The following is a 27,017-nucleotide window of genomic DNA, read 5'->3' as shown; positions in this document are numbered from 1 at the left end:
AAACAAAAAAACGCATTCCTTATTCTTATAATCTCAATTGGTTTACGGTCTATCAAATTATTTCAGGTACAAAATCCATCTTTAAACCATTCCTATTTCCAGGAAATTATTTTCAAGAAGATTAACGAAAAACTATTATAACATGTTAGTGCATCAACCTCGTGAAATAGAAAATAATTTCACATCCGGAACAGGATAATAGTCTAGTCGTAAATATAACACGAGAGTTATTTTTTCCGAAACTTTCAAACCATTATACTAAAACAAGTTAATTCGAAACATCAAAAAATTGCTTAATTTAAGCAAAACTATGAAAATTTATAGACGAAGTCTTTTAGAGCTATTCACTCACGGAGACGCGCCTTCTCGTATTAATTAATTGTCAGCGTTTTAGTGTGGGGATGGTTATAATAAGTGCATAAAATATACGAATAAAATTCATTTTTAATGAACCCTGACAGTTTAGCATGAAGGGTTATGCTCGTGATTGAAGCAACCTATAATACCTCCTAATATGCAAGTGATATATGTATAGCATAATATCGCTTCGGTAATGATAACATAACACTTGTTTATAAAGCTAGAAATTGCAGTACTATTTTGCTAAACCTCACTTCATATTTCACTCGTGAAATATTCCAAATCGAACAACAGTGATACGCTGTTTTGGAGCGTATTATCACATCGCAATTCACTTTTCTTTTCTGTTTTAAATTTGTACTTTCATAATAGCTCAACTGATAAAAGAGTCCATACGTATAAAAATACTCACATCGTACTCGACGGTATATTTATAAATCTACTTTATTACACAGTAACAACAAAATTTTACGACAAAGCCAGGGTACACGATAAAATGAGCCCCGAGGTGTTAAAATCTGCTCCCGAAGAAAATTTTGACGTGGAATAATAACGCATTTATGTAGATTTCACTAACTTACGTTCATTCTAATGAAACCATAAGAGGGTGTGCGGAATAAATTATCATCTCGCGTTATGATATCCGAAACTCGCCGCTTTTTAGCCTTAGAGTTACTTCGGAGATTGCTGTTCTTAATACATTCGATGAAAAACGACCGTTTTATCGTTAAAGTTGTCGTGGTGTTTTGTTTTTTGTTTTATTGCGCCAATGTCTCTGCAATGTTTTCTGTTTATTACATATTTATTTATAAAATCGTACGATAAAGTAGTTAGTCATTAAATTTTAAAGTATGACTACCCCAATATTTCAACTATTTTATTGAAAATTACCAATGATTTTTAAGATATTTTACGATAAATAATGTCTTAACAATATAACTGATTTGAATTGTTTGATATTCATATCATTAACTTGCGTAACAAATTTGTGTCATTGTTGTGAGATTTTAATATGAAATAATAAACTGTTTAAATATCAGACATAATAGAGATCAATTACAAACAGCTAGAAATACTCAAAATTCCAATACTTTTACCAACAGGCTCAAACAGCGCTAATGTACGATGGAGTGCAAGTTCTAATGGACGCCCTGGGTCGACTATGGAAAAAGAAACCAGATGCTTTTAGGAGTGCGCTCAGACGTGCAGCTGCTCAGGCTAACTCGACTAAGGTCATTGACTGCAACCCTGGTAAGAGCTGGGTAGTACCCTTCGAACATGGAGACAAGATATCGAGATTGATCAAAAAGGTTTGTAGTAAGAATATTTTTTTTTAGAAGTAATTCCTATTTCAAATCTTAGGCAGTTTCATTATTAATGTTCTCATTGTTTAAACGTTACACATGTTGCCCAAACATAAAACTAAAAAAAATGTTGTAAGGACCAGGAGAGCATAAAAAACATATTTACGATTCGCTGTAACAATTCACATAAGTTACAAGAAAGGGTCCTTGGTACTCGATAAAAAGTGATTTCCGATCTACTACATCCAAACTTGGTAACATTACTTAGGACATCTGTTCCAACCACCTTTATTTTATATTCGCCTGGTACTAAATCAAACACTCGATATATTTTTTGCTAAATTCTTTTTAGACGGATATAGAGGGTCTCACTGGGAATATATCTTTTAACGAAGAGGGCCATCGGTGTAATTTCACTCTGCATGTCGTTGAGATGACCGTCCAGAGTGCGATGGTAAAGGTGAGTGTATTTTTTATAAGGTTGTAAAAAATAACAGTGCAAAGAGTCTGAGCAAAACAATAAACTTCCCTAATAACTTGGACTGGGACCTTTTTGACGATGAAATGTCATCTCGCTTTTTTTTTAATTCTTCCTTTTAATTATTATCTTTGTTCAAATGAAAAAGTTTTTATTTTGCTTTCATATTTGTTCTTTATAATCTGTAGGTATCTTTTGGAAACATAAATTGTTAAAGTATGATCAAGTTATTATTCAAACATACAACTTTAATCAACCTTTGGTGAAATATTTATTATAATTACATAAATAGACGCCTTGCCCTTACCTACCACCCACTTATAGCCTGATAAAAATTAGGCAATGGCTTAAAAAATCCTGAGCCTTTTGATGAAAATAAGAGTTCCAGTTACTGGCAAATCAGTACAATAATGTATTGATTCAAATTACTGGAGGCGATTTTTTTATATCAATGATATTTTAATATTTATAACAACAGTAATCAGTATTGTTGTGTTCCGGTTTGAAGGGTGAGTGAGCCAGTGTAACTACAGGCACAAGGGACATAACATCTTAGTTGCCAAGGTTGGTGGCGCATTGACGATGTAAGCAATAGTTAATATTTCTTACAGTGTCATTGTCTATGGGTGATGGTGACCACTTATCATATGCCAGTCCGCCAATGTATTCCATAAAAAAATATAGGGACATTTAAAGACATTTTTCTTTTATAATATATCTGACAAACGAGTCTCCTATATAAATGCATACCATCCACAAAAGTGCTATTAACCTAGTGCAGTTCGGTAAAAGACATTACAAGTTTATTTCCTGGTATTAATAGTACGTACGTCAGAATTTATGTATGAAAATCACACGTGTCACGGTAACATTTCAAATTTAAAGCGAGTTACACAACGACGAACGTTTATAGAGTGTGACACTAAAAAAAAATCGAAAATGCACCGCATCTTTTGTCATAAATTATATGCTATAAATATAGTTATATTTGTTCAGTTACGAAGACAAAATTATGCGTACATTTTACGTAAATTTGGTACGATATATTAACATCTTCAGCACTTTGTATTCACACATAAATCAAGGCTTCTAATTTTGACACAATACTTGCGCCTTCAATCTATGGAATAATCACCAATTTTCGTAATTTTTGACATAAACCTATGCACCAACCGACTAACAATTGAATATCATAAGGGAGAAAACTCAAATCTTCTCAACAAAAGGGTAACTTAGCCCAGCAGTGTCAGCCCAGAGAGTTACAGTCTTATATTTGAAATAAAATTATTTCGTTTATAAAGCGTCGTTTCAGAGAAATCTATTCAATTACACGAGCTATATTGCATTGTCGCTTGAACTCTCCACTTTAAGTCAAAACTTTTCGCATCACTTAGAGGCACCTTTCGTAAAGGCTAATTTCAACTTCATTTCACCAACTCAGCTACAACTCAGTAATGATTTCTCAAAGTCCATAAATCAACGTTTGAACTAAGTTAGATCGTTGTAGGAAATTTAATAGTTGTCAAATGAAATTATTCTTTATTTGAAAAGGCTCATAAAAACACTTTTGACATGTAAGATGTAGTATTTAATTAAATAAACCAAGTTAAACATTTTACGTCATCTTATAATATCTATAGGGGTTAGGTGTTAGTTAAACTAGGAATTTATAATTTCACGACTATGTGCTCTGTACACATATATCAATATATACACCTACAAGAAACTGATTTTTAATATTCTTAATTCATTGTAAATATTTAAAACATGAATACGATAAATTCGGATACATACTTCTAACTCCTCTGTGACTGTGCTTCCTTTGTGTATGTACCACAGATATCTTTAATGCTTTATTTCTTGGACCAGAGTTGATACTGTCTCGCTCACACACAACACAGCAATACCTTTTCTAAGTATTACATCTCATATTTTTTGGAAAAATACCGACCTTATTTACATTATTCGTGCCTGTCTAATTGCGTTCATTACATTAAATAAATAAACGCAGCGAATACATAAAACCTATTGATGGTTTCCAATTTTTATAATTACTCGTTTATATATATGTATTTTAGGTGTAATTATTAAAAATATATAATTTAAATAAGTATATTTTCTTTTTGATTTCAATTTGTTATGTAACACAACTATATACTTCGTTTTGAATACATATATTTATTTATATTTAAGTTATAACTCAATTCTAATCTCACGGACATCGTTAATGTAGAAGATCGAAGTTTGACTTCGGAGATTGCTACGATCCTGGCTTTCAGTCCTTGGATTAGTCTCATCAATTTTAACGGATGTATATTAACTTCGCTATAGTTACACGCGGAGATAATATCCAGAAGTTTGATGACCTCTACTAAATGATGCATGGCGATTACATTTCTAAATGTTCAAGTTTACAACTAACGTAATACTATTTACGAATGGAACGTTAATTAATTATTAAATGTTTCCGCTTAAAACATTAAAGTTACTGTATAAATCTTGACCGCGTGGAATGGTGGCAAGAATGCTAGTAGATTTTTCCCGTTGAATCGCAATTCCGATCCTCTGGGCTAAAAATCCACCAGCCCTTCTGTCACCTGCGTATACATTCATCTATAATCATGGTCATTGAAATTACATAATCGTTGTTTTATATGACAGGTGGCAACGTGGACAGATAAGCAAGGATTAAAACTTGTAACTCCAAAGTACATTCAACTACACTCACCGGTTTCTTTCGATACAAACAAGACGTATATAATCACAACCATTCTCCAAGAACCTTTCATGATGGCAAAACCTATTGAATACGGTCAGCGGGAGGAACAGTACCACGGCTTCTGCAAGGATCTTGCTGATTTGGTTACTGCTAAACTTGGGATTAAATGTAAGTATTTACTGCAACTAACTTATGAAGTCAGAATAAGGTCTGATTTCAGATTATTGATATCCGAATGTATGAAATCAACGTTAATCTTCTAGACATATAATAAAATTGGAGTGTCTGGTTGTAATATTAAAATAGCTTTATTTAATTCAATGCATATTTATTTGTACACGGTATATAGAAAAAAATAACATTTTTTACAATATTTGTCCGTCTGTCTGTTTGTTCCGGCTAATCTCTGGACTAGATGGACCGATTTTGACGGGATTTTCACTGACAGTTAACTTACATAATAATTAATAACGTAGGCCACATTAATATTTTTTGTTAAATTCAAACGCGTACAAGGTCGCGGGTACAGTTAGTTTGTATGTATGATTGTTACCTCAATATTCTAAATACTGAAATTTTCATTTCATAATTTATATTCAAATTGCATACTCAATCGATATAAATTAGGTTAGTCGTATACTCACAATTATAAACATCAATGAATAGAGTACGTGACAAAAATCGCTCATGATTCATACAACACCTTCGATCTAGTCCTTTGTATGTTACACGAGCACGTTTTGATCGGTTTTTGAATATAAAAAATATAATGTCAGACGATAAATGAATCACTTATGAGTAACGAAAAATGTGTTACGTTACATAATTTGTAATTTGAAATAACGTTATTAATAAATTCCATTCGAGTGCTCGAATTTTGATTCCTGTGGGTCGGATCCTCCCTACTAATTTTACATGTAAGGGTGATACGATATTGATACGGCTATTTAGAAGAGTATATTGATATTTATTTATTTTTATGCCTACTGGGGATTAATAACATTCGTATTTTATACTGCTCCGGATAATACTTGTCAATCATATAATACTTTCTAAAATTTTCTTTCATAAACTAATTACTTTTAAAACTAAAATGAAATTAATAAGTACTTTTTGTACCGTGGTGTCTCAGTTTGTCTCTATATAACAATCAATGTATAAGGCGATAAAATATATAATCTTCTTTATTCTGATGAAACCCAAGTGTTTAGCGTATATTTTAATTTGTAAGTATTTTTTTCAAACATTTTTTGTTTTACAACACAACAATTTTTGTTTTAGATGAACTTCGTATAGTGAGAGATGGAAAATTTGGAAGTGAAATATCACACAATGCTTGGAGCGGACTCGTTGGGGAAGTGTTTAGAAAGGTAAGTTCTCCTATTAAACATTCACTTTTAATAAATATTGGTGTTAGTTTAGGATAGATATATAATTTTTTTATATGTCATTGTAAGGGATAAGCAAATGGGCTAACTAGTAGTAAGTGGTCAACGCAGCACATTGGCGCCGTGAGGAATATTAATCATTTCTTGGACAAGCAAAAATGAGTCGTCAAACTTAGGAACTAAAATGTTATGTTGCTTGTGCCTTCAATTACACGGGATCACTCAATTCAATCTTTAAAACCGTAACACAACAATACTTAATATTGTTGCTTGGCCGAAAGATATATGTATGCCAAGTGCATGCGACCTCCTCAGGGAAAAAATATTTAAAGAAATTTTTTTATGATCAGTCTAGATCAGAGTGCACCTCTAAACATAAGTTCCTACAATGTTGTATCGAATATTGGTTATTGTAAAATATATTGATGTATTTACTGACCCTCATTTTAAATTAAAGTAAATAAATATCTTTTAAACTTTTTTGATAATTTACAAAAACACAAATAACTCTAGTTTAATGTTATAAGGTGAAGATTTTATAATACTTAAAGAAATGTTACTTTAGCTACTCGACTTTAATCTTGCTTAATTGATATTTCTGTTGCCAACATCAGTGCGAATGTCGTGTCAATTGTAACTGAAGGACCATTTAAGCTTTTCAGATAATGTTTTGTTACTCTTTCAAATTAGTTTCAAGTAGTTCTAAAATTCTAGTTAAATAAAGTCAGTTATTAGTTAGATATATATAATAAATATTTAGAAATAAAACGAAAATTCAAAGGAAATTAATAAGCTGAAACAGCGAGAGAAATCGCCGAAAATCCGTGCATAGGTCAAAAAAGTCGGATTAAATTTGTAGTGAAATGAAAACACGTGCAGCAAGAATAAATCTCTATTCTATTAACTGTTGCAACAGATACTGAACTTTGCTTAAAGTTCAGCGCAGATTCTAGACAAGACAATTTAAATTCATGTAGAACAATCAATCAAAATATAGTTATCGATTTTGATAAATAATTGAAATTTTGTTGAATTTTAAAAGGTACATTCGGGGTAAGAAAGATTTGTCACCTTAAGATCTATTTTCGTGTGCTCAGTATGAGCGATAATCTGCTACACCGATCGAGAATGATTCGCGTCGCAATGATTTGATATTTAGATTCAAAAGGTATTAAGACTTTAAGACTTCATATAGGAATGAAATTGTAAAATGACGAAGCTTTTCTTACTCTGACTGTACAAACAAAATTCAAAAAATACAAACTGTCTATCTTTTAATGTTAAATGTTTAGTGATACACGATTTAAACGAACAATGAGAATTGTATGTAAAAAACACCGTCAAACTCCAAAAGCCTCAATTTATACAGGCTGAATGGAGTAATTAAATTTTTTACAGTGCAAAAAAATCTCTTCATACAACCGTCCATTGCGAATCGCCGGTCAGCCACCATTGAAATATTTGAAATATTTTTTAATAAAACGTCTAGACTCGTGTCTGCGCAGACTCCGAGGGGATTTATACTCCACGATAAAATAATGCTGTTTATTGCATCTTCGATGTATCCCGGTACCGTTCTCTTACGCTGCCTTTTTGTCCGAAAGCAATTTTGTATAAAGTTTTGCAAACATTGCTTCGTGGAGCGATGTTTGATAACCGTCTACTGTTTATTCGTTTTTATTTTCCGTCTAGATATGGGCCAGTTAAAAGCAACGTTTTCATCAATCTGTTTCCTATTGGATTATAGGATGAATTTCCAGATTCAATTTAGTATTATTTTACTTGGTACTTGGGTTTGTTCAAATCGGATATTCTACTCTTAAATTGAAATAAGTAATATTGTTGACTTCCTGTTTGAAGGGCGAGTGAGCTATCTTCAGACAAAACTTAGCTCCCAAGGTTGGGCTTGCGTCAATCAGCCGCTTACCACCGAGTAACGTAAAAAACATAGAACATTTCATGCTTATTTGCCTGTACGACACCCATTGTTATCAGAATAATATACGGCTAACATTTATAAACATCAGGTAGGTTATAGGTAGTTATGTCTAAATATCAAATAATTAATATTTAATGCAGTTAATGCAATAGATAGAGGTCAGTAGATAATATTTTCTTATTACTGTTTATTTATTGATTTCTTGTCTTATTATACATAGAGTTGACCCTCTTGTACCAGATTTTGTTTAACATATTTTTAGTACATAATATATATTAACATTAAAATTATCGTAATGAAGAAATGAATAAATGCTCGAAAATTAATTCGAATTAAAAGATTTTACTAATAATAAAAGTTTTTACTACCATATGTACAAACACTGTGAACAATAGCACGACGAACGTTTTTTGCCATTGAATAAAAGAAACTCTTTTGTTTTGGGCGTTCTCCAAGCTATTATTGTAGGTACGTACATTTTCCGAAAAATCTTAGTAAGCCGTAATACATTCAAAATAAGGACCAAAATGCAACGTATTGCATGTTTAAAAACATTTGCTTCCTTACTGGAGCGACCATATTACACAGCTGTAGTCGGGAATAAAGATCTAATTAAAGGAGTATAAAGTGACATCAGCTGTCTAGGAACGTACAACAGTTACAAAGGACTAAAAGATAAAACTATTTTGTTCATGTTTATGTTATTTATTTTTTATCTTTTAGTTTAAATAATACGTTTCGGGAGCATCTTCAAAGTTTTTTACATCAGGGGTCCTATTTTATTATGTATATATATATGATAGAGCTTTATGCAAACCCACCTCACTCATCAATTATTTTACCTTCGAACAGTAATACTTAGTATTATTGTTGTCTTATTTGAACGGTGAGTAAGCCAGTGAACTAACTACATGTGTGGCTACTACAGAAATGACATCATAAGTTAAAAGGTGTTGGAGGGAATCATTAATATTTCTCATAGTGAAAAATACTTTAGACAGTAAGGACCGCTTACCATCGGACAACCTAAAGAAAAGACTTTTAAGAAATTGATAATGAGTTTTGTGAAAAAGGCTTAAATAACTGTTGTGCCTACCTGCATCGCCAGTTTATATTTGATTGTATACTATTGCCATATTATAAGAACTAGAAAAATATCCATATGCAAAAATGTATAAAGTTCATCCTATAAATGTATAATGCTAATCCACTACGATGCTCCAATATGGTTTGGTGGATATTTTCCTTCAGCGCTGAGCACGAGAAATAAAAACGAAAATCACGAATAAAACTGACAACCCAAATAAAAATATTCTCTGTCATAACGAAGTTAACATGAAAATTTTAAATCCTTTGAAACTCTTTAACTAAGATTATACAATGTTCATTGAATAACCAAGTAAAACAAGTTTATGGTATTAAAGCGATGGCGAAGACGGATATCGTAGACGTTTCTTTGAAAATATTTTATAATAGGATAATGACAATGTTACATGGTCATTTTTTTGAGTCGTGTTTTGATGGACGAGAATATGGGCCATAGATAATGGCGCTGTAATAAATATTAACCATTCCTTACACCGTCCTACCAACCTTGGGAACTAAGATTTGTGATTGTACTTCTAGTTACACTGGCTTACTCACCCTTCAAGCCGGAACATAAATATTGAGTCATGCTGTTTGGCCGTAGATTATCTAATGATTTGTAATCAATGTAATTTTACAACAAATTTCTTCTTTTTTATATATGGATTGGTACACGTATCAAGTTGGTCACCATAAAAAAACTTACAACGCGAATTCGTTACTAACCTTGGGCACTCATATGTTATTCATTTTGTCCCACCTACATTCACTCTATACTCTTAAAATGGAACATACCATTACTATGTAGTCGCGGTAGTACATATCATATGTCTGGGTAGTTGGTGTCTAATCAAGCGGCTTGTCAAAAAGCACTACTACCAAGTATGAGGAAAAGTAAAGGTGACGCCTTATTGCTTTCATACTAAACAATGCAGTTAGTCATTTCTCATCCAACATATGTGATCCTGATGAACGTGCATGAGATAAATTTAAAAGGTAAACCGGACACGTGAAAAGTTCCTTTGGCCAGTAGTGTAACATGTAAAAGCTGTTCCTTCACTATTTACAAGTATAATACCTAAATAAATAAAGGAGGCGGAACGATCGAGCCCGATATAAAAATCGTAGACTTCGCTTAAACTCGTAACCGAGGCGAGCGTTTATAACTATTTAATCAAATTTTTCAAGACGTAGACGTAGTTGTCGAGTCGTTTATTGTATGTAAGTCAAAGAGTATCGCGTCTTTGAGCCTCAGCTACCCGTTTGTTTTAACTCGAACCGAGGATTTAATATCCGGCCAAGCTAAAACTTTACCCCTTTCTAAGGCATATTGTGTGTTCGCTGCTTTGTAGTCGTATCGTTGATAAGATTTGTTATAATACCTTTCATATGACGCACCACGTACTTGAGGCTACAAATATATATCATTTTAAAGTGCAATTCAGTTGTCATTTGATTTCAACGACTTTATTACCTTTTTTATCTTTATTTATGGAAAAAGCGGACGAGCATTTGGGCCACCTGATGGTAAGTGGTCACCATCACATATAGACAATGACGATGTAAGAAATATTAACTATTCCTTACATCGTCAATACGCCACCAATCTTGGGAACTAAGACGGTATGTCCCTTGTGCCTGTAGTTACACTGGCTCACTCACCCCTCAAACCAGAACACACCAATACTGCGTACTGTTGTTTACCGGTAGAATATCTGATGAGTGGGTGGTCTAACCTAACCTACCAAGGCGGGCTTGCACAAAGCCCTACCACCTAATAATATATTCAATTTTGGACCTACATAATTAATATATTTTTCAGAATTCATTTGGGTAATGACATTTACCATTGAATTTAATAAGACGTTTGAAAGTTCGGCTTGAAAATATGTTTACAAATTTTTATTTCAAAATAATTATTAAAAATATCATTTTAAATTTATAAACTATATAATTAGATATTTAAAAGTACCGTCTCTACATCTATTCATATTTCGAAATCATTTGAAACACTTTGTTCCATTGTATATATTTGTAATTGCTGAGATTGTTTATATAAGCTACGATCTGCTTATAACAAGGCTTACCGCAAAGCAAATTCCTAATCGCCGCAACAAGGACGACGTAACCGAAAGTCTAGACTAATTAATAGCCTAAGTGTTAACAGCTATCATTGGCCATTAGAGATGATAAATTAACACGGGTAATAATATCGTTACGCGAATAAAACAAATTACAATAAATTAGTAAGCTTGTAATATCACATCACATTACATTAATAAAACTAATCGATTATTATATGTAGTAGTTGTTTTTGAAATATAACAGTAATAGAATCGACATGGCCCAGTAGTTAGAGTACTTGAATTTTAATCGAACTTTGTTGTTTCAAATCCAGGAAAGGGAAATGAATTTTTATTTACTTAATTTTGGTTTATTAATCCATCATGTGCTTGATCTTGACGTACTGGGTAAAAATCTGATTTGTTAAATTATATTTTCAAAAGGAGGTTATGTTGCGGTGAGATATTTTTAAGCTGTACCATTTCATTCGACGATTCTACATCGACTCGGCCAGGAATCGAACTCGAGACCTCGGAGTGACAGAGTCATGAAAACCAGCGTACACACTACTCGAGTAAAGAGATCGTCAACTTATTGTTAATCGACTCTACTTAGCTCTTAATATTTAGAGATCACAGGTCTAACTTCACCACCAAATAGCGCTGTGGACGAATATATTACAAAAAGCAACGTCATGCCAGAAAAATTAAGTCTAGGTTCCAGGATTTCCTCTCGCTAGGAATAAATTAATCACTAACTACTACACAAAAATATAGAAACGACCACTGTACGTAATTACGTAAATATTAGCAGAAATATGATATGCATTCGGAAGGTATTCTCAACTGTATCTTGCGTCCGATTGTTTTATTTATCGGGACGTTTTATTTTTGGATCAGATCTATTTCGGTTATAATGATAAATACTAATGAGGAAGAAAAATCCTTTATTTATATAAGGAGATTTTTACAGAACATATATAAAGAGTTGTAAATTATGATTTACTCTTAAGCGTATCTTTGTTACAGGAAGCCGATATAGCTATAGCTCCATTAGCAATAACAGCGGAGAGGGAGAAAGTCATCGATTTCAGTGAACCTTTCCTATCCATCGAAACACCTATCAAGAACACGAAACAGCCGAAACGATTGGCTGGAACATTTAGTTTCCTACGACCACTTTCCAAAGAGATATGGGTGAGTTTAAATGTTTACCGGCTTAGTTGGGTCTATCCCTCAATTAATAATTCCGAAAAGATCAATTTTAACTGGATATATGTGTATATTTATGCCATTTATTATAATGTCCTATAAAGTATTGACTATAGTAACCGGAGACTTTTAACGGAGACTAACCAAGTCTTGAGAATTGACGTTAATGGTCAAGTATATGTACAAACATACTTCCAATATCTGTATCATCATTAATATAGTTAATGATATGGTAATGTGATATGACTGTAGAGAGATCTTACGTAGCTATCACAACCAAATGCAGAATAAAAATGGGCTACAGGATAGCGTATATGCATACGCAAAAGGGTTTAGCGTGTAGGTTAGAATATGCCCAATTTTATATCCCTTAATTAACGTCCCTTACGGTGTAAGAAATATTTCATATAGAAATACCCACATTAGGTATGAAAGAATTGTCTCTAAGCTATTTCTTTTTAATATCAAAATAATTACCAATGATACATATGGAAAACAACATATGGTTCAGGACTGTATCATCTCCAAACCTATAATAAGAAATAATAAAATTCCACCAACTGAAATTCGAATTGAATGAACAAAGGCCATCAAGTAAATCCACGTGCACGAGCGTGACATTTAGTTTTAAAATCAAACAATGAGCAAGCAAAAGTTACATCTCCATTTACATAACGACTAGCCCGAAGCGTATCCAAACATTTTCCGATAAAAGCGTGTTCGTATTATGTTTATGACAGTTCTTGGGCAACTGAACTGCGCTGTTTAGTTGTTTGCTCTGATTTATGATTCGAAACTGCAGCGTGATCGTGTTAGCATGCCCATACTGTGGACAGACGGACGTTGTTCAACGGACACGTTAATTAAACTGGAAATCTTAAATCTTATTATTCGAATGATTTTGAATATCAATAATTAGTATTGGCTGTACAGTACCTCTACATTTACATTGAAATACATATTGTACAGTTGGTTAGCCTCAATTATTTCAGCTGCCCGAAATTTCTGAGCAAAACATTGTCTTTATCAGATACATGATCTTAAAAATAAAAAAAAATATACTAAATTGGTAGTGTATAGACAGTCAGAACTGACAAGTTTTGATAATGCATCCAGCTGTCATCAAACTTTTGGTAATATTTATTGTCTTAAACAACCAATCAACGTTTTAGCTCTGCGTACTCTTCAGCTTCTTTGCTGTCAGCATTGTTCTATTCTTGGTGTCGAGGTTTTCACCACACGAATGGCGTTCAGTGTCCATCACGGATTCGCACTTGGAACAACCAATAAGCAATACTAATGAGGTAAGTAAAGTACAAGAAGATTACAATTTTATTTTATGTATATTTTTTAGTGTTTACCAATGATGTCCTCTTACAATCCATAATTGTTTGATGAGTTTCTTATTCTTGTATAAGCGAATATGACGAGTTTGTATTCCACTTGTCAAGGTGGCCCATATTTTTCCCATCACCCTAAAGTTTATAAAACATGAAGTTACAGGCATTTCTAAATTTTCAATAAAGATAAAATTATCTATTGTATGTTATACATAGTGCCGAATACAAATAATAAATCAACTGAATCTCTTCTGTTAAGTAAGTAAATGTAATTTATCCCCTGCTGGGCAAAAGCCTTTTCTCCCCTCGAGGAGAAGGTTAAGGCTTATTTTACCACCCTACTCCAATGGTTAATGGTTTCCTCACGATGTTTTCCTATAACGTCAAAAACACAAATTATTTTTTCTCGTTTTAGATATTAACATCTCAACTACAAAACTAAGTCAGACAAATCATAAATTTCATAATATGCAGGTCACTCTAAATAAAAGTCATAAACAGAACCCGTGTTATTTTAGTTCAATTTTAATTAATTTTCTCAACAGAGTTTATGCTGATTTTTTTCATATGTCAAATAAATATCATAATGGCGCCTTTTTGATTCGAATTCAAAATATATTTGGCGCGATGGATGTAAAATTCACAACCAAATTTAAAAAGAACGTTTTGTAATTAAAAGTTTCCGATGCAAAATTTTGTTTCACTTCTATCGAGTGTTGCATAGTTTTTTATATTTTTTTCATTTAAATCTGAGAGATTTAAAAAATCTAATATTTCCAGATAATCTTACACAACGAGTTCAGTATTTGGAATTCCTTCTGGTTTTCGCTCGGATCATTCATGCAGCAAGGCAGTGATGTTGTACCAAGGTGAGATATGCGTTTACATTCATTCCACTTCAACGCTTCCACTGCTGGTTTTACTTCAAATACATTTAGTTGAAGCTAAATCGACGAAAAGAGTGCTTACATACTCGCAGTGCGCACTTCTCTACTACTCGAAGCAAAAGTTTTTATGGAATGCAAATTCTACGACCTTACCTTCCTTGAACTTTTTTGGACTATCAACTGCATTTTGATTGGCTGATTAGTTATGCGATAAGAATAACATATTATTGTTTAGCGATGAATAACCTAATATAACAAGATCATTTATATAATAGATTGTTTTTACATATTATCCTACTATAATATTTAATAATAAAGTATATAAATCCTAAGTTCAAGATTAAGATGTTTACGATAAGCTTAGTGACCAAATAAAGAAAGGCGAGGATAGACATAAATATAGTCAGAACGTAGTTATCCAATTGTATTCGTAACGAATCTGGAATACTTTAGTTTACATACATATTGTATTGATAGTATAAAATTTACGGCTGACTAGTCTATTAATTCAGTTCTATTAATCGTAGTCATTGGAACGATTAATAATATCGTTTCGTACAATTGATAGGTATTTGCCTACAGTTTGCTAGAAAGGTTGACGTTTATGGTTATTGCCCCACCCCTAAGAGTAGCACGAAGTTATATCTTACCTAACCGTCTTCAATAAATTGACTATCTAATACAAAAATAATTATTCAAATAGGTTGTGTAGTTTTGTAAGTGAACGCTTCAACTGTACAAAGTCTAACATAACATCCAGCTTTATCATAATATAAATAAACTTTACGAGTTTTATGTGTTAATTTTTTTTTTGAATAAATATTTAACTTACTGTCTAGTTAACTAACTATTGTCGTGCTAATTTCCTCAATAATTATGATATTTAAAAAAAATAATATTTTTTATACTTATTTTGAGCATGTTAATTGGTAATAACAAAAGAGAAACTTGCCTCAAATGTCAAAGAAATTCATAGATTTTAATCTAATACGTTTCATTATTTTTTATCTAAGAGCTTTTATGCATATTTATCATGCAGTATTTTTTTCATTCAAATGTACTGTGTAGTAGAGATGCGTATAATTATATTATTTGCCTTCCTTCTCCTCCTGTTATAATAAATACTAAATGTAAAACTACTGCTTATTTTCAACTGCTCGATTATATAGGATAGTGTAACACTATTAATTTTGTTGGTTTTAGGTCTTTATCCGGTAGGATTGTGGGCACGGTCTGGTGGTTCTTTGCTCTTGTTCTTGTGTGTTCGTATACCGCGAACCTGGCCGCCTATCTCATTGTCGAGAGAATCGCAGTACCACCCCTGCACTACGAGACGAGAGTACAAACTGAAGTAAGAATCAAAATTTAATGATACAGGTAAAACTGCGAGTATGAAATAGCGAAGCGATGCCACGGCGATTGTGAGAAAATTTTTCAATGTATTGCAAATTTTTACAATGTGTTTAAATCATCACTGTGGGATTCGATAAATTTAATCATAAATGAAAAATATTTTTTTTATTATATTTAATTGTATCTTCCACTAATCATTATTACACATACCTCGCACCTCGCTATCATATTTCTGTACGTTTAAATAATTATATATATATATAATCGATGTATAAATAAAACATTGAAAAACAACTTATGATACGCTATTTTGATGCTTGTATTGTCTTAAGTATTTTATTGTGTATTGTTAGATCATTATCTATCCCTCGGTATTGTAATAAGTCTAATATTTGCGAACATAACAAACTGCTAATAATTTAAGGCGTTATACTTTCGATATATCAAAATCTAAGCTAACCTAATCGAAAGTACTGTTCTCAAACTTTCGACATTTTTTATTTAATTGCGATAGATTATGGCATAACGATACTAAAAAAAAAAAATACTTAATATTATAACGTAAAATGTATACATACTTTATACTACATTTGAGACATTTTGAAATTGAGTACTTTTTGACTTTGTTCTTACATAATAGCAATTGAAAACATATTGTATCGTTAGTATTACGGAGTGAATATTTCAGAATCTACGAGCGAACAGTATGGTGAGAGACGTGGAAGTATCTGATGGCTCGTATATGCAAAGTATGGACAACGACTGTTCCGTATCTAGAGCATGTAGATACAAACTCATCAATTTCGGTATAGCCACTACCAAAGGATCAGCATTGAGGTAAAGGAAAAACAATAGCTAGGTGTAAACATTAATCATAATTATCATATGAAAAAAGATCTTTTCATTTTTGACTAGTTAATTCTGTCCTATCTTATCTTCGCTACGTGTAAGACAGTATTATTATTATACCAATATTTTTGTTTGACAAGATGTACGATTTCTATGATGATAAATCGTCACGTTGTTAAAACGTAAAGCTTAAAAATTTGATAAGCAGATAAATTAATTTTCGAATTTATTTTATTCGAAATTTAAAAATATTTTTTTAAATTAAAATTAAGACGTTGAAGTTAATACCTTAATCTATCCTACTACTATTATAAAGGCGAAAGTTTGTATGTATGGATGTTTGTTACTCTTTCACGTAAAAACTACTGAATGGATTTGAATGAAACTTTACCACAATATAGCTTATACATCAGAATAACACATAGGCTCCAATTTTTGAGGTTTCTAATGTGAGGTCGTAAAAAAACACATTTTTTGCGCTTACATTGCAAACGCTGACTGAATCTACAAGTACAACAATGTACTACAGTATTGTACAACTTAAAAAGGTCTACAAAAAAGTCCCTGATGGTATATGTTTATCTCTTAGGAATAACCCACAATAACCATTTTTTATCCTTTACTTTGTACGAGAAATAATGACTTATTTACGAAGCGATTTTAAGCGATTACTAGACTAGACGGGACGAACCTGAAGTCCACGCCAACGAAGTCGCGGGCAAAAGCTAGTATATTATAGTTGTAATACTGTTTTTTCAATAATCTATTATCACAACTTTTTAAACTTGATTTAATTCAAAGCAACGTATTATAATTATATATTCTATTGGAGCCCATCGCCTACGTTCATTAGCTTGTATATTCTAAGTTACGGTATGTCGGCTCAATTTGGTTATTGAGGTACAACAATTAATTTTGAAATTGATTAGCACGAAGTACGTCTTATTGTTCATCAATGTATTATTGGTTCAATATATTATACAGCTATATTGGATGTCGAATTATGTAATTAAACAAAGTTTCACCGTGAAACGTTCTAACTGACAGCACAAAACAACATAAATAGGTATATTATATGAGAATGGAATATTTTATACTTCATTGCTATAATCTATATACTAATTTTATAAATGTGAAAGTAACTTTGTCTGTCTGTCTATCTGTCGTTCTTTCATGACCAAACCAGTGAACCGAATTACACATTGTGTGTAAAGCAACTTAAGCTCTAAGAACACAAGCATATGCACATATGCTACTATTTTGTATAATACAAGATAACCAAACCTTTAATGCTAGCGAAGCCGCGAGCCACAACTAGTATTAAATATATCTGTGTGCTTTCATCCGATATCACGAATAGTATATTTGCACTCATTGTAGGTCCACGATAGCTCCAAACCCTTCCAAACGTGATTCCATCAGCAGTGGCTGGCTTAATATCCGTTGTTCCATCGGTTCGAAAGCTGAGAGTTTTTGAACCCGTGGCTTATCTAGTGGACAATATTCTCCGGGCGAACGGTCAAAGCGAACTTTGTCACCGAGTGCATATATTTTTTCACCGGCTACTGTTTTAAAACGATTGAGCCTTCGAAACATTCATCAACATTCAGTAGTTACAAAACAAATGCTTGACGTCTATAGTCATGATTATATCTATTGATTAATTACGGTATCCAAATCCTAATCCTAAGGTTGGCTGGTAGAGAATGCAGTAGCATTAGCATACTTTTGTATTGTACAATAAAGCATTGAAATAAATTAATAAATAAATAAATTACAGTAATTATATCTCCGTTCTCGTCTGTATTTTATAAAATACAAGATTCTACATTAAAGCTGGCGAAACTGATTTTACTAAAATCTTTGTATTCATCACTTAAATATATCTCCTGATTTTTTTGAGAATATTTTTATGGATTGGTAAATTGATAGATTGAATTAATTTAAGATAATTACATATTAAATAAATATGATTGTAATTTGATTTAAATAACGTATAAATATTACAAATTTTAATAGCACTTACGAGAAATAAATAAAATAATGGAACTATAATTATACTTTTTTAAGATTGTGTTTAAACGTAATATGAGACGTAGCGCTATTTATAAAATTAATTGAAGTGTATGTATTATTCTATTAGCACTAAGTAACAAGAAATATTGTACCAAAAGGGTTATTAATATTAAGTGATTTGTTCAGTGTAGTCCATCAATTGACATGTCAATACTAGGCAATAGATAGATACGCAATTATAATAATCAATATACGTATTAATTAATTCACTTCTATAACAGATATGAGTATATGAGTTAAATTAAATTATAAATAAATTTGAATTTAATCACAATGGTTGCAATTTAAATATAGAAAAAAATAATAGCTTAAATACTCCAATATGATAATAAAAGTAATTGTATATTTTCTGGCCCATTTTTTTGTAAATGTGTTTTCTGTTTTTCCGTTTTTAATTTACAGATATTTTTATGTCGTTAATTACTCTTACAAAACATTCGTATCAAAATATTCGAAATAAAAAAAAAAAAAATAGTATATTGAGACTAAAAAATGTAACGATTTATTCGTTAGGAGTTTATTTATCTTATTGCGAAGATAAACTGTAATCGTTATAAGGCTTTCAAAAATAGAATACAATTATAACAATAAAAAAATCGTTTACGTTTTACACTTTTTATTAACATAAGAATTAATAAAATTAATTGATTAAATATGATTATGAACTAAACCTAGACAGATCATTAATTATATTTATTACTCGTTTTACACTTAGATCAGTAACTTTAGATATGTTTTAGAGACAAAACTTGGCTAGTAAAATACGGCATGCGTTAAGATATGACCACAAAACTGCCGTATATATCGCTAGGTCCAACACTGATTGTATCAAATAGTTCCTCATAAATAAACATTTCAAAAGCATGTTTTATGAATATATAATAAAGAACAAAAACGATATTAATAATTAATTGGATATAACTTTTAAAAACCCAACTTCACTTCGTAATATTCGAACGAACGAATCGTTACGCATTCTCCCCGATTCGAGACCAAGAAAGCGAAAACGAAAAGAAAAAAAAATGTACTCGGTCCTTTTTATTTTCTCAGCAACAGCGTGAAACTAACTTCATCTGAAACAAAGTAAAATAAGTTTCGAATAACATTTTGTTTGATACAAACTTATTTAGGAAGTAATAACCTCAGTGCTGAGAGAAAATAAAACGCATGCTTGGACGTTCGGTTACTCGGATATAACGAATTAAATATTATTTGCATGTTATATGATATGTTGATAGATTTCTCAAGTAATTTATATATTAGTTTCTAAAACAATCATGAGTAAAATGTTATGATACGTTAAAATACTTCTTCGGTGTAATTGAAAATAGTTTTAAATTGTTAATTACATAGTATAAAACAAAGTCGTTTCCTGCTGTTTATTCCTATGTATGACCAGTTTTTAAATAGATATAGTGATTCGAGAGGAAGGTTTATATAAAACATGGACAATGTAGTAAGAAAACACTGATTATTTTAGAAGTGTCTAATATGATGTCGTACAAAAATAATCTGTAGTATATTTAGAATCAGTACGAAGTTGTCTACGCTAATTATAATATAAATTAAATGAGAATGGTAATTGTAATTTCTTTTCTTTCATTACTGCTATAATAATCACTGAAATTTAAAATATCATTTGTAATATAAAAAAATATCGTTGAATAAGATATGGAGCGGTATCGATTTGATACTAAATTGGCGGCTTAGCGAGCAATTTCATAATATAGATTTCCCGTTACTCAGTACGTGCTCTTCATAAAAATCAATCTCATTATTTTTTATTGGGAGTATAGAAGTACAGTTTCAGTAACTGATAATGCTAATTGTTTATTTCGCATACTTCACCGATGACGGTAACTTTTCGTATACGTTCTCGGTAGTACAACCTTAAATCCGCCTCACAGCTGGCAGGCACACGAAATTACAGGCGGAATCTAGTAAATAAATAAATTGTATTCTATTTCGAGTATTTGAAGTTTTTTTCGAGTAAATTTCAGATCACAGCATTTATGCCAATTGATCGGAACTAAGCAATTTACTTACTGGCACCGATTCCTGCGGTTGATTCGAACAAAAAAATAAAATTCAACCAACTACCCCTCCTTGAAATCGCGTGCACAAAAATAAAACAAAGTTCAATAATGGAACATTAAGAGCGAGCTAGTGAACGATTTCATTGATTTTTAATCCATAGAAAACCTCAAATGGGTATAAAACAAGCACTGATTTTTGCTCCACGCGAGCGGCTCAGCCGTTTATAACGTGTCTTCGAGCAGAAAACTGAATTATGGCTCCGTTCACTGAAATAGCTTCGAAAATATTACCGGAAGGAGTGTACAAATCGTATAAGGATCAAATTGGAAAAACTCAATGGTTGGTAAAAGTCCATTTCTAGAGGCACGGTGGCACGAGGAAAATAAAAGAGCCGCAATAATACGGATATCGGAGGACGCGCACACTCGCGCGAACTAGCTGGGTGCACTATACAGGGTGTTCCCGTTATCTAGCTTAAATCTCGCCTCTGTGCGGTAATTCCCGGTTGAATACTGAATAGTCGTAAATTTACACGGGGTACGTCAGTGGGGAAGTGGGTGATCTGCATTTCGAATTTATACCACCCCATTTTTATGGTACACGATTTGCGAACGTGATTTTTAACAACAAGTTAAAATTTACATTTTATAACGTACAGCTGTGATTTTATGATGGCTCGGTTCACGAGGGACTTTATTGGATGCAGTGAATTCTCGTGATTCTCCTCCCAGCTGTGTGCGGCTAGATGCTCTATACCACTATCCTGGATTTCTTTATAGCATTAAATACTAAATTCGACTAATATATTATTATTTTTTTTACAAAAAAAAATTAACAATTTTTTTTTAAATTCTTGATATCATTTATTAAGTAAGAAAAACATTATTAAACTTAAAAATATCAATTAAAAGTTTACTTAGAATTTGGCTCATCATTGCTAAAAAAATAATTCTTATAATGACATGTACATATAGATATATATTCTATACAGTGTCAAATGTCATACAACATTTATAAATATTATCAATATCTTTTCCAGAGAGAGTATAAATATAGCGATCGTCAGTTTGAAGAGTGATGGCATCTTATCTAAGTTGTGGAAGAAATGGCTGTTGACTACAAATAAACCCGATTGTGATTTGGTCAAAGATGAGGTAAGTGTTTCTTTAGGCAGACTCAGCTCACATATTATAATTTGATCGGAACCAAAACTCGTGAGTTCAATGCCAACCAATTTGAAATTGGTGCTTATATAATTTATTATACAATACACTCTTTTATAATTAAAAAATAATGTAAAGTCGGGGTAAGAAAAAAATCGTCACCTTAAGATCTATTTTCGTGTGCTCAGTATGAACGATCTGCGTATGAATCATCTGCTTTACCGATCAAGAATATATGACACTGACAGACATATTTTGACAATTCAATAGAAGATGTCATAGCTAATGTAAATTTGTAACGACTAATTACTAAATTAAAAAGATTTCATGTTGATAGAAAACTGGATGTAGTCCAAAGATGTTACACTATTTTGAACCAAGTTATCATAATATGTAAGTTTAATTTTATATGCAGTTGTCAGTTTAGTGCTTTAGTTTCAAAAGGTACTAAGACTTGAGAAAGGAACGAATTTGTAAACTGACGAAGGTTTTCTTTCTGTACATTCAGCTGTGTGACTTTGACGTTGTTTTACATATTATATTTGTACTAACATTTTTCTTTTTAAGATTTAAATTGATCAAAAAACCATAATAGATTTAGCCAATAATTCCATTTTGACATTTTGACTTTATCGAAACACCTGAGCTTATAGAAATTGAATTAAAATTCATTCGTCATGTTAGTTAGTTAATTTCAAATAATTATATCATAATATTATGTTATTGAGTTCCTTTTAACAGTTTACGTATAAAATGGAATCACTAAAAAACGATCTCTAGAAGCGGCCACACGGATACGACGTGGAGTCATACTTTTATGACCCAGTGAGAGGCTTGCTCGGTATCGCTTTTGGAATTCAGCCAACCGAGTAAATTCTAATAGATCTCGTTGTAAATAATATATAGACGTGAAATACACGATTGAATTGTAATTATTATACGAAAGTCTTATACGTACTTGGAAAGAAATTTCTTTCACTGAAATGTGTGCTGTAAATACTGGTAATTACGGTGTAATGTTCCTCGCAGCTATTAACGTAATTAAAACGGATCGAACAAGTGATTGACGGAAGAAAAATGATTAATTAATTAATGATTTCCTGACGACCTATATGGTCGGACGACATCCGTGGTGTGTAGTGTGTAGGTACATCGGTTTTCATGGGTACGCCACTCCGAGGTTCCGGTTTCGATTCCTGACCAGAAGCTTAGGATCCGCGGTGGTGTATTTACCGCCACTAGATCGACGCGGTCTTCGATTTAATATATTATACCGTAAAATTGAAAATATTATTAGATTATAATCTAATAACTAACTAAACCGAAACATTATGTACTATCGAAATTGTAGAATTTAATTTATTCTAAGTTGAAAAAACGTTCACAATCTTTCAACAGCTTACAATTGCGCGAGATAGATTATAATCTAAATAAATTTACAATTTTACGGTGACATATACATACTACTAAACACAACATGTGTTAACTGCTCGCTCGCTCACGTTAAAGAACTTTAGAAAAGACTTTCTGTTTCATTGAGCGCCATAAAGGGTGACTATAATCTAACCCTATTCATAGCCGGTATTACATGGGTATCAATTCATTGCTGTAGGTTTTAATATTGCTTTTATATTTTCATGCTTATTATCTTCATCGTTCTTTTTTCAAATTGTTTATTTTTTTTAAATCAATGTTATATTTTTTTCCTAATTCACCAGTAATATTTCTTTGAGTTTTATTTTAAAACCATTACTAATTTTAACAAGATTAATATGAACGTAGCTTTATTTTATGGACATGCTATGTGCAGATGGTATTATTATTGAAATTTCTTTGGACTGGTAACCAAGTCTATGATACCATTACTAATTGAACTTTAACGTTTATCTTAATCATAATCTTATAAACTAATAGCATAAGACATTTTTTGTCCCGGTGATTATGACACGATAGTGCACACCCCAGATTAGCGACGTCACGCAGGCGGCCGAGACGTCAGTAAACTCATTCAGTGCTTAGACTCACATCTCACCGTCTTCATTCTGAGCCGAGGTGCGATCTCATACGAGACACCCTCAGGACGAACTTTAAATTCGAGCCCCGCGTTTATCCTCAGGGCTGAGGACATTAGTTCTCACCCGAACGTGCGGTAACGCTGTAAAGGCCAATATGGCCAACAGCAATACGTCACACATATATAAAAAAAAGAAAGGCGCACATAAAAAATCGGTAATTGTCTCATTTTTAACTCTAACTGTAGATTTGCAGAAAAATAAGGAGGTTCGTAATATACAATTTTCTTTATAAATAATTAATTTTAAAGTGCGGAACAACTGGCCGGTTAGAGAGCGGTGCTACGGTTGTATACAAAAAATCCAATCTAACAATCTAACGTCATAACATCGTTTTGGCGCCAAATGTAGATGATTGACTTGCAGTTTATACTGAAATGAAATACAAAACGTATTTCAAAGAAAAATAGTTTGAATAAGAGCTTACTTTCACTGGCAACCCCTAGTAGTGTTATAACTTCTGTCGTGTGTTACTAGGATTTCATTTGAAGATTGCTTCAATTTTCCTTTCCAGGAGACAATAATTGCGGAAATGACGCTATCTCAAGTCGCTGGCATATTTTACGTCCTAGTTGCTGGATTGGCATTGGCTCTCGGTGTCGCCTTATTAGAATTCTGCCAACACGGACGCGCTGAAGCAGCCAGAGCTAACGTCCCGCTGAGAGCCGCGTTGCGCGCTAAGGCGAGACTCGCGTCGCATGAGAGGAAAACTCCGCAACGGACTCCGCAACGCGATCAGGACAGACTCGGATGGAATGGAGCTGCTTTCGCCGGGGTCAGTGCAAATGATTTACTTTATTGATTCATATAACGAAACACTTGTTATCTCTTTCCTTTCGTAAATATAAGAAAGAGATGGTAATGGTATTTGTGAAATATATTGCTACAATTAAAAATTCTAATGTTCTTGGTACTTATATACATAATTTTTTTTAAAGATATTTTGTATTCATTGTTATTAATTGTTGTAATTTAAGCTACATATTGAATATTGTTATTTATGTGAAATTTGTAAAAAAATATAATATACTGTCGTTCGTGTTTTCTGACATTAAAAATAATCTAATTATAAAATATTTTTATAATCTCAGTACAATGACTTCCTCCTAGGAAGAGAGTTATTGGACACTAGGCATCGGAAGATGTTTTAAGCGTTTACAACTTAATAGTAAGTTCAAATATTGCCCCGTTTACATCCATGAATGTCTAATGTGGCGTTTTATATGTAACATGTGACGTGTGTTTAATCATGACGTTTCCTTTGTAAAAAAATATCAGTATTTATTTAAATGTGTAGCCAGACTAGCGTGAAGATAAAGATTTAACAGGACGTTTTAAAAGTATTTTCCATTCTGTTTGACATCAAAATTCAGAACGCGTGGATAAAAGTAACAACGTAAATCGGTTCATTAAAATCGGTCGGCCTGACGTTGTACTTCACCCCCTGCACCCCTGCGTCCCCCCACCTGTCCCTGGAACACTCGTGTGAAAAAGTGTTAAGTGCCTGTACAATCAAAAACAGTATTCAAATTTCGCTACACATTTAAATAAAAACTTATCTTAAAATAATAATGTAAATGTTTGTTCCTATGACCCATTTATGTGATACTAAATGATGACATTTTTTTCAGGCAAATCAACTAATTATTTCTTATTTTTACTATTTAATATTAGTCTAGTTAAGCCTTCATTAGCAATGCGTTGCCTAAAAAATTTGTAACTGCATTTGGCCTTGAATTGACTAAAACATATTTATCACAACAGTAATAGTGATCCCTTTAAATATTGAATTCAAATATGAAATGAGACTTATAATTGATATTACGTATTTTTATATTGTTAAATAATCAATAAAAGCGTAACAGCTAAATTTAACTTCTATGCATAATAAAAAAAACATAAAGAAACCGCCTTCGTATATTAATGCGCTACTCAGGGTATGTTATCGAAACGATGACTATATACGTTTTTATAATAATTTTTTTTTTATCATTTCAGTATTTCCCCGCGGGAACTCAAATCTCCCAGGAGGACGCGGTTCACGCCAGTTTCACTCACGTCTGATCCGCGGAGAAGAGCGGCCTCAACATACGCCGTTCTTCGGTCTGCAAATCTAATAATGTTGATCTCTATCAACTCTAAACACTACGTAACCTTAGCCGCACATTGCAGATTTAGTAATTGATTATAACTATTTCGTAACACATTCAATTTAACATCATAATGAAATTGAAAAAAGGTTTTATAACAACAAATCTGTAGTGTGCGAATAATGTTACTTATGTTTTAAGATTTTTGTATCTAAGGATTTTGGGTTTGTTTTATACGTAAATACGTTTAATTGTGTTAGATCTACATAAATTATGTTTAATATGATTATATGTGTTAGTAGTTCTCAATCTTTCAAACATATCTTTTTCCCTTATAAATAGTTTTTAAGTTCTTATGATAAACATATTATAAATAAGCTATTTAATCATAAATAAGCTATTTAATATTTACTTCGTTTTAAAACTATTTCAAATAAACAGTTGTAGCTTATTTATCTGCAGCGCTAACAGCGCTTTCTCTTTACGAAGCCATATTTAATTAAACGCGTCAAGCAATGTTTAAGTGCTGCATTGATGTAACGTTTATTTTGTTATTTACTTAACATTAGCTTTGGTGCTCGGATCCACATTCGGAATTCAA

At 32.1% G+C, this 27,017-nt stretch overlaps 1 protein-coding gene across 1 annotated transcript in view; it reads left to right on the top strand.

The window, feature by feature from the left end:
* LOC124543049 (glutamate receptor 1-like) overlaps positions 1-26,725 on the top strand; it is a 146,222-nt gene extending 119,497 nt beyond the window's left edge. The window contains exons 7-18 of the mRNA XM_047121065.1: positions 1,464-1,670; positions 2,017-2,124; positions 4,804-5,029; positions 6,143-6,231; positions 12,367-12,534; positions 13,722-13,853; positions 14,670-14,758; positions 15,980-16,127; positions 16,818-16,966; positions 22,131-22,245; positions 24,841-25,101; positions 26,325-26,725. Coding sequence (XP_046977021.1) covers positions 1,464-1,670; positions 2,017-2,124; positions 4,804-5,029; positions 6,143-6,231; positions 12,367-12,534; positions 13,722-13,853; positions 14,670-14,758; positions 15,980-16,127; positions 16,818-16,966; positions 22,131-22,245; positions 24,841-25,101; positions 26,325-26,390 — 1,758 coding nt within the window. The 3' untranslated portion in view covers positions 26,391-26,725. The remainder of the gene's footprint in view (positions 1-1,463; positions 1,671-2,016; positions 2,125-4,803; positions 5,030-6,142; positions 6,232-12,366; positions 12,535-13,721; positions 13,854-14,669; positions 14,759-15,979; positions 16,128-16,817; positions 16,967-22,130; positions 22,246-24,840; positions 25,102-26,324) is intronic.
* Positions 26,726-27,017: the final 292 nt, after the last annotated feature.

The sequence above is a fragment of the Vanessa cardui genome, chromosome Z (genome assembly GCF_905220365.1).
Source record: "Vanessa cardui chromosome Z, ilVanCard2.1, whole genome shotgun sequence".
Classification (NCBI taxonomy): domain Eukaryota; kingdom Metazoa; phylum Arthropoda; class Insecta; order Lepidoptera; family Nymphalidae; genus Vanessa; species Vanessa cardui.
The sequence above is the reverse complement of the archived record's forward strand: the minus strand, read 5'-3'. Positions and strand labels throughout refer to the sequence as shown.